The following is a 15,421-nucleotide window of genomic DNA, read 5'->3' on the forward strand; positions in this document are numbered from 1 at the left end:
AGGGGTAAGAGAAAGGGCAGGTGAATGCATCTCCCAAACCAAACTGATCCTACAACCAGGCAGTTACTTTTGATGAAGCCTACTGAAAAGAAAAAAAACCAACATTGCCATGTTACTTCTGTGGTGCTTCTTTGGGATTTCTCTCACATGTTCCAATTTTTAAAATGGTACCTTGTTTTTTCACTCAGGACAGAAAGTAGCAGTAGATAACCAAAAATTTGGGGTCAAGTCAATGGAAGAAAAAAACATTTCAAGAAGGTCTCAGAAGGAAAGGTATGTGTGTGGGAGGAGACCTGTGCTCGGTTTATTCCTATAAAAAATTAAATTTGAAATTTTGACTCCAAGTATTGTAGCATTTACAGTGCATGTTATATGGTCCGTAGATGGTCAGATGTAGAAATTTGACTTAATTTCACTGTGAACTTAGTTGCAATTTACCTAACCAAGCACTCATCAAGATTAACATTAGTTCCGTTCTAGTGTTCCGTATTTGAATATTTGTCATAACTCTGTCTTTTCTGAAAATAAAATTGACAGATTTTTGAGGGGCTGCAGCTTAAAAGAAGAGGACCAACAAAATAGTAAAAGCTTAGAATGCATTTGGATACAGAGTTTTAATGTAAAATATTTTCTATGGTGGCTCCATGATTAGACACTTGAAGTATCCAGTATGAATACCAGAATTTGTTTTGAGGGATATTGATTTTTTTTAAGATAAATTCTTTTTTATTTGGGTATTGTAAAATTAATTGAGACAATGTACCAGGTGTGGTTATGACCATGTCATGACTCTTTAATCAAACTGTAATTAAACTCTCCTACAGCCAAATCACCCTTCGTTTTCACAGGTTGCTTTAGGCAAAAAAGGGATTGCGTATTTGTAATATAATGCTATTTTTATTAATTTCTAACTCAGTATCAGCTGGAGAAAAGAAGTGTATTCAACCCAAACGCATGATAAATGCACTGGAATAAAACAGTAATTCCTTTTCTGCTTGGATAGAGAATAGACAGCCCCTTTTGTAACTAGAATTCAGCAGATTTTCCATGCTAGAAAAAAAATTCAGTGCCGTGTGTCCAACAAAAAAACAGCTCAGTGTCAAAGCTGACCAGGCTTTGGGATGAGATTTTCAGGAGGGGAGAGAAGGTGAAATCCCCGACAAGCTGAAGCTGTCTGACGTTGGCGTGAAGGAGATTACTGCTTAAACGTATTAAAAGTTCAGCATCTTCAGTAAGCTTAGCAAGTCTTGAAATGCATTTGCCTTCTCAAACAGGCCACCGGGCACTCAGAGGCACGAAAGAAAAAAAACACCTGTAGATCAAACCCCTTGTTCTGCGCAGCAGCCTCCTGAGGCAACAACGGAGGCGGCGGTGAGCAACGAAGAGCGTGCCTTTCCCCTCTGGAGAGCGCTGCCCGCCGGCGACCGTCCCCGGCGCTGCAGGCCCAGCTGCAGCCGGCACCCCCTGCACCTCCGCCCCCGCACTCCCCGGCGCGTCCCCCGGCTGCCGGCAGCGGCGGGCGGCGGGCTCCGGCCTGCGGGCACCGGGGCTGCGGCCGGCGGCCGTTGCGTCCGTTACCGGCCGCCACCCACTGCACGGCCAGGGGGCGGGGCGGGGCCCCACGCCCTCCTGGCACGGCCATTGGCGAGCGTCACTGTCAGTCAGCGGTGGGCGGAGCCGGGCGGTGGCGCGCGGCTATAAAAGCGGCGGGCGGAGGGGCGTTGTGTGGCGGGGCCGGGCGCTCGCCGGGGCGGGAGGAGAGTCTCAGCGTGGAGGTGCCGGCGGGCCGCGCCGGGGGCCGCCTGGGCTCCCAGCCCCCGGTGCCACCCTTCGCTCTGCTGCCTCCCGCGGGGGCCGGCCGGTGGCAGCATGGTGGATGTGTTCAGCGGGCGGCTCCTGGTCAGCAAGGACGGCCGCAGCGTGGACCCCGAGGAGGCCCTGCAGAATAAAGTGGTGGGCTTGTACTTCTCTGCCGGCTGGTGCTCGCCCTGCCGCGACTTCACCCCCGTGCTCTGCGACTTCTACACGGAGCTGCTGGAGGAGACCCAGCCCCCCGCCCCCTTCGAGGTCGTCTTCATCTCCTCCGACCACAGCGCCGAGGAGATGGCGGGCTACATGCGCGCCATGCACGGGGACTGGCTGGCCCTGCCCTTCCACGACCCCTACAAGCAGTGAGTACCGCCGGCGGCGACCCCCGGCCCCGCCCGGGCCTCCTCGGCTGGCAGGCCGCGGCAGGCGGGCTGCGCCTGCCCCCCGCCGTCAGCGCCCGTGCTGGCACCCCTCCTCCAAAGCACGGGAGAGGCCAGGAGGCGCGGATGCTTTAGCCGCGGTGTAAGCTAACAGCGAAGCCTCTGGTACAGAAGCGCCCCGGGACCTCCACCTGCCCTCTTGATCCACTCCTTCCCTTCCCCTTGAACGCCCTGAAATCCAGGTTGCGGCGTCCTCCGTTGGGTGAAGCGCACAGTTCTGCCTCCCGTCAGGCGAGCCCTGCCTTCCTCCTGTCCTCTGGGCAGCGCCTGCTGCCAGCTGGCTCTCCCTGCGCTCCCACGGAGGTGTACCACAAGCCAACATTAAACTAACAGCTTACTTTCTTGAGAGAAGTAACTTGGCTTTAGCTTGTTACGTCTGTAAAGAACGTGGTGAAGGAAAACTAGTTTTGCGTACTTAATACAGGGTTTAAAAGGCCTTTGAAGAAGGGTTAATAAAGACCCTGAGTATTAACAAGATAACACGAACAGTGAGTCAAAAACAAGGTAGTGGCAAACGACGATCAAGTGATTGTTTTTCAGCACAGCAGTAGTCATTACTAAGGTTGTTCTGGGTTGGCTAGCTTATTAATGCTCTGGAAAAAAGGCAAATGAAGAAGCAGCAAAACTCATAGCTGAACAGGTTAGAGGAGAGCAGAGCAAACTATGAAGAATTACAGACAAATACACGTAGGCTAGGTGAAAAAGAAATGTAATAACAGCTGGAGTTTAGCTGTGGCAAATGCACATGGTAACTGGGATGTAAAATTCTTGTGCTGAGTGAGAGGTTTCTAAAGCGGCATTCCTGTAGGTAGCTTGCTCAGCGAAACATCCGAAGGCAAGGACATGACCATGTGTAAGTAACAGAGTAAAGGATAATACCAAGAACTCTTTTGATGATCTCAGTCAAGGGTGCAGACTCATTTGGATGACTGTCAGAAATACGATTTGGCTCATATCAAGAAGTATAGATTGGAATTACGAGGGCACAGGTAAGATGTTTACGGCCACTGAAATGCCTATAACTGGAGACCTAAAATACGTGTAAATACTGGTAAAGGGATATTATTTTTTTTTTTTCCTTTAAATATGTATAAGTAGATTGTGGAAAACACTGTAACAGATGTTATCAGAGTCAAGGAAGTAGTGTGACTTTTAAACATAGACTGGGTAATTAAACTCACAACAAGATTTGTTCTTCTAACCAAGAACTCTGTTCTAGTGCTTCTAGTAACTTGTAGTGTTCGTTTAACTCTAGATCCATCCCTGTGTGCTGCCCAGGATAGAGCTGTGTAACACCCTAGCTACTCACTCAACGCGGAGCAGGTTTACTAATCTTGTTTTGTCAGAGCACTTTGACAACCTCAAGAACAAGCAACCTGAAGCCAGGAACTACTTCATCCTTCCTTGGCTCATTCATGGATGTCAGCAGCCAATTAATGTTAGGCCTTTCTAATGACAGTTTCCATTGACTTAAAAATAGATTGAAATAGCAATGTTGTTTTCCATAGTTCTCCAAAGGCTCCCCAGGCAGTAATTGTTATTTGGTAACTACTGATTCTAATAGAATTCTGGCAAATTTCCTGATGGAAATGTAGCACTTGAAGTTACTGCATCCAGCATGCTGTTTGGCATAGGCGCTGGGAATGCGCTTACCACTTCAGCCTCTGTGGATTAGGGGTCTGTTTCTGACTCTGCTCTTGCCCAAGTCATGTGGAATAGAGGCACAGAGACAGTTTAATTGGCTTTTGTGTGGCAGCCCATAATGCCCTTCAGAATCCTGTAGAGAAACATAGCTTGTCCTGTCAGGGGTAGCTGTGAGATCATAGCATTTGAAGTGGCTTACTGAAGAGCAAGGTGCAGAGGGATATGAAAAGGCAATGTTTTTGAAGTTGTGTTTCTTGGATATAACAATAAAGGGCTGTGTGGAGATGTTCAAGGTGCTTAAGTTGAATTAATGGGTAGTTTGGCTTCAGGGATACTGGTAAATCATTGTAGACATAGAGCAGACGGATGTATGTTCACTAAACCAAACTATAATTCTGACTAGATACTAGTTCTAAGTAAGAATGTATTTTAAATTTGACTAATACCAATTAACAATTTCATTGTTAATTTTTAGTAACATTCACATATTTATTAACATTATTCATTAATATTTTTAAAGTTCTGTTGTAAAGAATTGGAATGGTTGCTCTTTTGTGGACTGTGTGAAGAAGGCATTTCAATATCTTCAGTCAAGTTAAAATATTCTAGCTGGTGACTTAAGTGTTTTAAGATACATAACTGTAGCACAGACTGAAGTCTCTTCTAGGCACAATAGAGCCAATTTTAAATTTGCCATCTAAAACACATTTCAAAAACAGAAGCATGAGGTTTCTTGGAGATAATTGTGTCTTGTTAAGCAACAGCCTGCATTCATACTTGTAGTGTGTGAAGTGTAATGCATTGCGCATAACTGCAGAGAAGGAAAGTAATGAATTCGGAGCAGGATCTCAAGACTCTTGCATGCTGTCAGTCCTGACTTTGCCTGAGGTGGGTCTGCACCTTTACTACTTCATGTAGTCTGTGGCACGACTAACGGGAAATACCGCTCCTGATACCTTGACTGTTTGCCGCTTTAATGTTGGTTTTTGCTGCCAGAGGCACAGGCTTTTGATCCTTGCAGGGCTGTGTGAAGACAATCTAGTAGGAAGTGAGCACTAGGAAGAGAAAGGGAACAGTAGAGAGGAAGAGCAGGAGTAGGACGGAACATGTCAAAACCTAATGCTAGTAAATGAGAATTGATGTTTTAATTATGATACACAAAGACACACTACTGTGTTTATACTGAGCCCTACTGTGAAAGGCGTCATTCTATGTATGGGTGCCCAGCACATGCTAGCAGTTCTTGCAGGCTGCCAGATAGACAGGTATTTAGAGTCTGTGTCCTGTACACCTCAGTAAAAATTGGAATGCCAAAGAATTCCTGAAAAAGGAAAATAAAAAGGGTATGGTTACATTTTATTTTAGGAAGCTTTAGGTATGAGGGTGGATTGGCACCTACAGGAAGATGGGACCCTAAAAAACGGAAGGCAGAAGGAGAAGAGTGAAAGTATTTGAGCAGTTAAGAGCTATTGCCTGTTCATAGTCTTTTTAGACTGCTATCCCAAAATCTCAACAGACACTTTAAAATTGAATCCAATCCATATGATGTGCTTGTTTATGTGACTAATACTTAACAATGCAGAAAGTTCACAGCTTAAAAGAAAGTAGACATACAGCTGAAAAAAGAAAATAGACATACAGAGTATACTGCTAGAAGCAGGTTAGTAAGGTGTCCATCACTTTCAAGGGAAAGCATTTCTGTGTGAAAGCATTTAAAATTAAAATATAGTCAGATGTCACACTACACAAGTGTATAAAATCTATCATTTATGTTCCTAATGTAATACTTTGCCCTGTGTTGTCTACATCTCAAAAACCCTCTTGTGTATAGATCTTAAACCCTTATATAATAATACTCACTATGTGGTGAGTTAGCCCTGGTGGGCAGCAAAGCCCCACCCAGCTGCTGGGTCACTCCCTGCCCAAGTGGGATGGGGGAGAGAATCTGAAGGGTCAAAGTGAGAAAACTTGTGGGTTGAGATAAAGACGGTTTAATAGATGAAGCAAAGATGAGCACATAAGCAAAGCAAGATAAGGAATTCATTCACTACTTTCCATCGGCAGGCAGATATTTAGCAATTTCCAGGATAGCAGGGCTTCATCATGTCTTAACAGTTGCTTGGGAAGATAAATGCCCTAACTCCAAATGTCAGTCCCTTCCTTCTCCTTTCTTCGGCTTTTATTGCTGAGCATGATGTCATATGGTATGGGCTATCCCTTTGGTCAGTTGGGGTCAGTCAGCAGTCCCAGCTGTGTCCCTTCCCAGCTTCTTGTGCATGCCCAGCCTACTTGCTGGCAGGGCAGCGTGAGAAAGGGAAAAGGCCCCGGTGCTGTGTAAGCACTGCTCAGCAATAGCTGAAAGATTGGTGTGTTATCAACACTGTTTTGGTAACAAATCTAAAACACAGCACTGTGCAAGCTGCTATGAAGAAAATTAACTCCCTCCCAGCCAATGCCAGTACTACCTAGCACAAAATCTGTGCTCTCAAAAACTTTAATCCAGCCTTCTCGTAAGAACCAAATGACCTAACAATTGCAATTAATTCCAGTTTGCCTCAATCTTAATTTCATCTTTTTTGGTATTTCATATGTGAATGAAGGTTGCCTTCTCACATTCTAACCTGCATGGCCAGGGTCTGGTATTTCAAAGGATTTGGCTAAAAGATTCACTGTGTCTGTACAAAGGTTACTCGTTCAGTCTTCCATAGCTATCTTTTATTATAGCTTCCTCTTCTGATTTGTCTATTTGGGTCTTAGATTTTTCTAGTCAGTAAGATACTGTATGTACCTTTATGCTTCCCTGGGAATAGCTAGGCAATTTATTTTCAAGAATGTCATTAGTTACATCACTGTATTTTACTGTAAGAGAATTGAGTTTGCCTTTGTAGCACATGATGTTTCTATTTATGGTTAATGATTTTGTAAATTGTCATTGGAGTTAGTACCATGGCACATACATAGTTTGTGCAGGTGAGTCACAGGATTTGAGATCCCTGTAGGAGAGGATGATCTTAACAGGTTTTAAAAAGTCATTTTTGTGAGCACATGTGCACAGTGATTAAGAAGTATTATCTGCAGAACTGTTCGTGAGACTTCTTCAGGTCCATTCATTTTGCAAGTAGACCCTAAATGTAAGCAAAATCTGTACATACTTCAGTCTGCTTTAATGCAAGCAACCTTCGGCTCAGAAGCTGTGTAAACAAGATGCTGTGCTGGAGTGGATAAGCTATATATTCGTTCCCTTAGGAAGGCAAACTGTTACTTTCCAGTCTCCATAGCAAGTTATGTTCAGTTTCCTGCTGGTCTGATTGCTACAATTGTGTTAGGTGTCTCAAGCTATTTTATTGTCCACTGAACCATTAAAATGCATCTTCCACCCATCTTGTTGTCATACAGGTGGTAGTCTTTTACGTGGTTTCTACATGAACTTGCTTTGGAATGTTTTTTCTCCCATTTTAGCAGACTGCAGAAAGGTCTGTAGGGATTCTTTGTTGCTTGCTTTTATTTCAGAATTCACTGAGAAAGCAACCCTGTTGCTAGACCATATTATTGCTGCTTCTGCAATATTTCCTGCATTATTGCTCAGCTAGTGTAATGGCAGAGCAGTATCCTCCACCTGTTGTTTTTTCTTCTCTTAAGGAAAATATGGAAGGAAATGTGTTTCAGGAATGCCTTGTCTGGGCCACTATTTCACTTAAGTCTTATTTTCTGTGTTTTTAAGACTCTTCCTCTTTTCCAGAAAATCATAGAGAATGTCTATATATTAATGTCTTGTATTTTTTAACAATGTCCACAAATCTTTTTTTCTACTCAATCAAAAATATTTGGCACTCGAACCTCACACAACGGATGTTCTTGCTTGTAGTGACGGTGCTCAGGCATTACATTTCCATTTTGTATTTAAGGGTTTTTTTTTTTTTGAGAGTGATGTTATTCATATTTTGGAAGCTGGCTATTCCATTATTGCTTGTTGTGTCTCTATCCTTTGGTTCTTCTAAAGGTGTTTAATTTCTGCTCACTTTGATATAAGAGAATGCAGGAAGGTAATTTTCCATAAAACAGATTACATTTTTTTTGGGGGGAGGTTGTTACTGTTAGCTGATCTATTGCAGTTCACTTAACCTGTGTCTTATACCCCTTCTGAAACATGTGAGCTCTTCCTCAAAACTGTTTACATTTTTTCTGGGATTTCTTTTAGACTGCACAACTTGCATCTTAGGTGTAGATTTTATCTTCCTCACTTTTCCTGTTAGATACCAGCATGTCTGTCAACATAGCTTGCGTTCCTACCGCTAAAATTGTGGAATATCACTTGTGAGGACAATGTGCTAGAAGTTATTTTCTTTAACTTCTGCCTTCCAAAATGAACATTACAAATTCATTAGCAGCTACTTTGTTTCATTCATGGGTCTCTAATGTGAACATCTAGTACAATGAATAGATGTGCTGAGGATGACCTATGAATAGTGTGACATGGTAGGAGGTAGGGAATAGTTTTCCTACCTTTTAGCTTAGTTTGAAAAGGGTGGGGAAACACCCCAGTGTGGTTCTGACTTTATGAGCATCAGTCTAAACCCATTTCTCTGCCTGCTTATTTGTATTCAACAAATAATTTCCTTTCTTCTTTGGACATTTAGTGTTAATGAAAGTAGTGGGTTTGCTATTGCCATGTATTTGGAAATGATTTGGTTTTGCCATGTCCTGATAAACACAGCATGAAACTTCAGGCATTATTTATCTGCTTTTCTTTCTGAGTTGGAGCTGGGACAGTGAACTGGTTCTGGAGATCCTGGAAACTCTTGAGGCTCCATCTGTTGAGCAGCATTCTCAACAGCTAACTCTGATTTTATCTGATGTCCATTGAGATGTTTAATTAGCTTAGAGCTTATTGACTGTCTTTTAATTACCTCTGTTGTGAATTAATAGAATTCATGCCAAAAAGCTGTTGTCAGTGCTAGTGATTAAGTCTTACTCTCAAAATTGTTTTTTCTGGCTTACTTGTGTCCTGAAACTTACTCTTTCATTTGCATTGAAACATCAGCCTTCCAAGTGTGGTGAATTTCTTGTATAGAAGATACTATTTTTCTATAAGATAGATCCATGTGTCTTGCTCTTTTCCTCTTCTTTATTTTGTCTTGTAACAAACAAACTAATAGCTGTTAAACTGTTTTCCTTGGAAATGTTTTTCATCTTATCATCTCTATTGGCCTGTGTCACGCTCAACTGAAGTGGCTTACTATGCGGTATTCTTTGATTCTTCTGTTTTTGTGTATTCCTTTTGTTTGCATCTTACTCATCTCTTTCAACTCATCTATATAAACAGTGAATTCTATTTTACTACTTCATGTGGCTGATAGCCTGCTACTTGTGCACTTTCATCCGTGGTGTGTGTTTAGTAGTCATGCCTTGTTATTTATCATGTGCCAGTGTCAGCAAGTATTTTGTTTCTCTTTGGATGTTTTGTGTCCTAGGTTTTTCTCTCCAAATGTTATTTTTATTTCCAGTATTAATAATCCATTTATTAATTTCCCATGTGTCTTGAGTTTTAAATTTCCATCCTTCAGAATTCTTTTCTTACTAATTTTTCCTGGGTTACCTGCTCATCAATTGTTTGAATAGATCCTGATTTCCTTAATGGAACATAACAGTTTGTATGGCTTTTTAATTTTTTAACTGTATTTTAACTCTGTTTTGTTACAAAACAGTAGGCTATTTAAGATGGAGTTATTCGTAACCTGTCTGGATTTTTCCATCTCCTGATATAGAGAAATGGCCACTACTGACTGTGATGGACAGAGGAGGAGTTGGAATTTTATTCTTGGACAACTTAGATGGGTGGTCCTTATTCCAAATCTTTCAGTTGCTTATATTTCTGTATGTAGAAGGCCTGTTTCACTGAGGGAGTTTAAGGCATTTCTGCAGTCCCTTCTGTTTACACTAAAGGATTATGCATCAAGTTTTAATGGAGATTATAGGAAGTAGCTCTATGGGATTGGCACACTTGAACATCTTTGTACAGGAATGAATGTCTAATGCTAATTCAAGTGAGATCTTCCTCCTATCAAGTAAAAAGGGACCAGAAGACATCTGTTTCTGGCTAGTAAAAACAAGGTGGAAGGGTGTGTCACACTTTACTTCCATGGACCTCTTTACAGTCTCTGAGAGTCAGTCCCTGCTCCTGTGGAGACTACAGGCAGTGGTGAAGAGCCATTACAGGAAGGGTGCTGCAACTCTCTGAACTCCATGAGCTAAGTGAGAGTTTCACCATGTAAACTCCCAGCTGCAGCCTTGTTGACCTCCCTGTAGTACCCAGTGCTTTGCCTCCAAGCTCTGAGGAAGCCCAGGCACTCATCACTTCTGCTCTCCCATGCATCCTGACGAGAGTACCCTTCATGAGAGACAAGGAGTTTTCTTAAAATGCTCCCTAATGGTGTGTTTTATGTTTAATTTTTTCCCCTCAGTGATCTGAAGAAGAAATACAACATAACAGCAATTCCTAAACTGGTGATTGTGAAGCAAACTGGAGAAGTCATTACTGACAAGGGAAGAAAACAAATCAGAGACAAAGGGCTATCCTGTTTTCGGAACTGGCTTGAGGGTGCAGATGTCTTTCAGAATTTTTCTAGCTAAAGAGTTGGCATATGGAAGCAAGGCAAGGCGTCATGGGAAACTTTGTAGAGCTCTGAAAAGATTGTTCCCTTGCTCAGAACAAGAAGGGTAAGGCCTATTTGTCTTTGATTGTAAAGAAATTTTGTTTTCAACTTGAAGATTAGCTATTCCAGTAAGTCATAAAATGTAATTATTGTTTCATTTGTACTGTTCTATCCACTATATTCAGTATGAACCAAAACATTACAGATAATACTGAAGAACTTCAGGATGATAGGCTGTTTTAGACAGTAATAGTGGAGCACTGTGAAATCTATGCAAACACTTACTTTGCAAAATCTGTACAGTAAAAATTATATATGCACAGACCTATTTTTCTTGATGACAATTTCTTTCTGGTGATTAGCACGTATTTTATTAAGAAAAGGAAATTGTTTGCTTTAATAAATAACTGTTTATGAAGTATGTGTTTAATGTGTCTTCTTTACCTATCTTAACAAGCTAATCAGAAAATGTCATGATTTTTAAATGGGACATATTTGTTTGTCAGTACTGAAGAAATACTTTATTTTACGTTGTGTGGGATTTACGTAAGTTCCGCTGAGTTTTCCTTACCCCTGGATTTTTAAACTTGGAACTGTAAGCTAAGTTGTTATCTCCCAAGTTGATGTCAGGTGAAGTCTAAGAAGAAAGCATTTTCCATCTCCTCCTTTTGCCAAAGTGTGTAGAAGCAAACATCAAAAATTATACCAGCTCTCTACAATGAGTGCTTATGTTGCGTCTAAAGTACAGCCTGGTTTGTCTGTATTCTCCACTAGTCGTCGTGTTCAGATTTAATAGCCAATCTTTGTGATTGGGGTACCAGGCCAAACATCCATGCAGTTGGTGAGCTAAAGAAACACTTCCTATGCAAGCCAACCTCTTGGTTCTAACATTGATGGTGTTTTCCTGAAGATGACAACTTGTCTCCAACTGGACTGCATGCTGCTGATTACAGCCCTCTGGGCCTGGCTGTTCAGCCAGGTGGAAGTGACATTTGATTTCTCTTCAAGCCTCAGGAACCTCTCGCAATGGTCATGACCTCACAATGACATCAGCCAGCTCCCTCAGCACTCATGGGTGCAGCCCATCAGACCCCATGGACTGATGTATGTCCAAGATGGTTAAGTACTTCCTACTCTGGTGGTCCTTTTCTGAATGTAAGCCTTCCTTGCTCCAGGCTTTCCCTCTAGTCTCGGGAATTGTGGATACCAGGAGGTTGATCTTATGATATGTGCTACAGGAGCAGTTGTGTCAGTCTGCCTGCTAATCGTGGCCCATAGGCTCTTGACTGGTTCCTGAGCAGTCCCAAGGCAGAGCTCCATGCACTCCAGCTGCTCTGCTGTCTCATATAAAGTGCGATACCCCCTCTTTGCCTTCACAGCCTGTGCTTGCAAAAGAGCCTGTATCCATCCATTGTGGCACTCCAGTGATGTGAGCTATCCCGCCATATCTTTGTGATCCTAAGGAGGTCACAGCCCTGTAATTGCACACAGACTTCTGACTCCTTCTGTCTGTCCCCGTGCTGTATGCGTTAGTGTAGAGGCGTTTCAGTGAGGAACCCAAGCGTGCTGATTCCCCAGAACCAGCAGAACATGGCTGTTTCACAGGCACTTCTTTGCAGGCCCGTGCTCAAAGGGATTCTGCTTCAGCTTTGTTTTGTTGATTGCCATGTCCCTTCTGAAGCCATTGACTTACTGACCCCATCCACAACTTTCTCACTTGTTGAGGAACCTTTGCCTGACCATGAGAAAACTCAGCAAGGAAGGCCTGAAATTAGTGTGTGTGGATGATTTTATCATTTAGTAACACAGCTGTGTCATTTTCTTGTAATGGAGGGGAAAAAATAATTTTTCCCTGGAGAGAGAGAGAGGGAATATATGTAAAAGAAGTCATGTACTCCTCACAATAAGTCAAAAAGCAAGTACTCCAGAGAAGCTGAATTTAAAATGAAAAATATTAGATCTATGAAGTGTTCAGCAGAGTTGTGAATCAGAGCATCTTATAGTGTTCTTAAAATGACATCTGGGGATACTGCAGAGAATTTCTAATTTTCACCATCTAACCATGTAAATAATGCTCAGGTTCTTTTCTAATGAATACTAAGCTCCCTAGTGAATTTTCTGTGCAAGTGATGTGTAGGAACTGCCTGCTGTTCTGGGACCAGCTAATGGCAAATGTATTTAAAACATAAAATGAGAACAGAATAATAAAAGTACTTCCAAAAGTTTTTACAAATAAAGTTGCCTGAATGTGGAATAAATTACATAGCAAGAGCATCCACTGTGACCTGTTGCCAGATACCAGGCATCACTTAGGCCAAGGTAGCTTGGTTCATTGTTTGTCTATATGTATGTATATGGGAAAACTCAGTATCATAAGACTGAGGTGGAGTTAGGTCCTTTGATTAGTTGACATACTGATTCAGTAACACAGATTCAAATTAAAATTCAGCTAGGAAATTCATAATGATGAAGCCAAAATCTATACTATACAAAATACCTGGTTTGACTTAAGTCAAGGGCTGTTGGTTTTGCACATCATTGTTTGGAAGCTCAGAAAATCTGTTTTCCTTGTCAGTGCTAAAATAATGTATGTTTGACATAAACAAAGTACAGGGTAATGAAAAATATTTGCTTATTACTAGCACCTTGTCAAATTAGAGGAGCAGATCTCAGTGGGTGTGGAGTAATTGCTGGAGGTGACTTAGACATCAGACTTAGATTTACGATTTCAAGAAAGGCACAGCATTTGAAGAAGCAATCCGGGTGGTATGCAGCTGGAATTGATTCCACAGGAAGTTCCCCAAGCCTGTAATCTTGGATGTCGCAACCCAGGGGAGCCTGGTGTGCTGATTCTAAGAGGAACTGCCCAGGGGGTGGAGTGGTGTGGAGACATCACGGCCAAGCCCTGTGATAAGGGAATTCAGAAGGGTACCATGGCACTGATAAGCTGCATAAGTGATACCCTGAGGCAACAAACTATCATGAGGTTAACCAAATGCTGTCCTTTAGTAACCTTTACTCATTATAATGTCATTATAATACCAAAACACACCTCCGTCCCAAAACCTACCCTCCTCCAAGGTGAGACCACTCCTCACTGAGCCTGCGCTCTGAATTTTTCTGAGCCTATACCTTTAAAACGAAGAGGGAAAACTTTACACCAATCATAACAAAGTATGTATGACTAGAGTCCCTCAAGCTCCACCTGAAAGGTAAAAAAATAGTATAAGTTAGCCTAAAGAGAGAGGGGATGTTGGGGAAGATACCACCGTGTACTACTCTGACCTCTGGGATCAGTCGATGTGCTGAGCCTCTCTTTTCCCCCCCATCGGAACACCTTTGGGTAAGAATCTAACACTTGATTATACCAAGTGCCTCCCTGGGAAACTTAGAAACCTCTATAGAGTCACTTTTATGTCTTTTGATGTATCTGTATTGTCCAAAGCTTTGGTATTTGCATGTGCCTTGCAGTCAGTGAATTTATCACCGGTAATCCAAAGAACCTGCGTGTCTGTTGCTTTAACAGATTGCTTTGATTTATTGGTCTAGCCGTGATAGTGGTCATTGAACGCCACCAGACGCTTTAAGTGTGGCCATGATAGTTCATGCAGCACGACTAGACGAAAGGTGCCTATGTTATTTGTGAATCCGTAATCGTGATAGTTCAGTGCACTGAACGCGACCGGACTTACAATGATAACTTGGATACCTTCCAAAGCCTCTCTTGACGCAACAGTGGGACAACCATAAGGCTTGTTACCACTTTGCGTGTATGTCCACTGGGAATGAAACTTATCAATACCAAGTACTAATACTTGAATTTACAGAATTGTCCCTTTAACTTCTGTAAATATCTTCAATTCACTAGCAACTTTCTACCCTCCATCTTTAGTCATAGTTACTTTGAATATTAGTGAATACCAGTATTTCTTCTGAATGAAGAGGAAAAATGCATTTTTTATATAGCAGTAGACAGTAGCACAGTGATATTGATAGATGCTGCACACTCATAAAGGAATCAACTAAAATTCAACTGAGGTTAAGAGGAGAGTCCTTCCTTATTCCATTGGACAAGATATTGCCCATTATTAGTAAATGATTTATGAAGCAATGTATGTTAAGATTGCTTAAGAACCTACAGTGCTGATTTTTTGGTAGAATTTTTTGAGAATTACTTTGCTAGGAAAAATGGTAAGGATTATAAGTCGATACTTTGTGAATTGATCCATACTGTGACTTTTGAGGAGGATGACTAGCTGCAGATGAATGCTGCAGGCTCTCCTGTGACCACTAAACATATCATTTGGGAAGAGGCAAAGCACAGTGGCAGATTCAGAGATTAATTAAACATTATCATTGCAAATGCAACCAACATCTTTCTCTTTGTTAATCTTTTATTTCTGTAATTGTCCATCATGTACAACCCTGCTACCCATTAGGCATTCCTTTTTCCTCCTGGAGAGCTGCTGTTGTCAAACTTTAATAGTCCTATTCGCCTCCAATATTGTCAAATAAATGAAATGCTTATATTAGTAGAATTTTTAAAGGCAAGATTACTTACCATTGCTGTGTGTTTTAAAAGGTAGAATAGTGCTACATGCCTAAGATGCAAAAATTTCAAGGATAATTCTTTTCATTATTGGTCTCTAAAATACAAACCCTCAAGCACCTTCTCTCTGTTGGCATTATAGACATGGATTCATTTTTAATTCTTCTGTGTTTTTGAATCTTTCTGAGTTAGGGTCACAACAAATCTTTCAGCCTTAACCACCAAAGCTATCTCCCTACTGACTAATCTTTACTGCAGGAATATTTTTCTGTTGCAGATGCCAAACTTCTGGCCTTCTCTGAGATATAATTTATGTATATGTGTCT

General features: G+C 41.8%; 1 protein-coding gene across 1 annotated transcript; it reads left to right on the plus strand.

The window, feature by feature from the left end:
- Positions 1-1,869: 1,869 nt before the first annotated feature.
- On the plus strand, positions 1,870-10,861 carry NXNL2 (nucleoredoxin like 2). The gene is made up of 2 exons (XM_075726994.1): positions 1,870-2,171; positions 10,355-10,861. The coding sequence occupies exons 1-2, from the start codon at positions 1,870-1,872 to the stop codon at positions 10,521-10,523; spliced, it is 471 nt and encodes a 156-aa protein (XP_075583109.1). The 3' UTR covers positions 10,524-10,861.
- Positions 10,862-15,421: the final 4,560 nt, after the last annotated feature.

Source organism: Pelecanus crispus, chromosome Z, assembly GCF_030463565.1.
Source record: "Pelecanus crispus isolate bPelCri1 chromosome Z, bPelCri1.pri, whole genome shotgun sequence".
NCBI lineage: Eukaryota > Metazoa > Chordata > Aves > Pelecaniformes > Pelecanidae > Pelecanus > Pelecanus crispus.

Excerpts from the sequence above, each read along its gene's own strand:
- NXNL2 (XM_075726994.1), top strand. The coding sequence starts at position 1,870 with ATGGTGGATGTGTTCAGCGGGCGGCTCCTGGTCAGCAAGGACGGCCGC. Across the intron at positions 2,172-10,354 it reads TTCCACGACCCCTACAAGCA|TGATCTGAAGAAGAAATACA; the intron begins GTGAGTACCGCC and ends TTTTCCCCTCAG.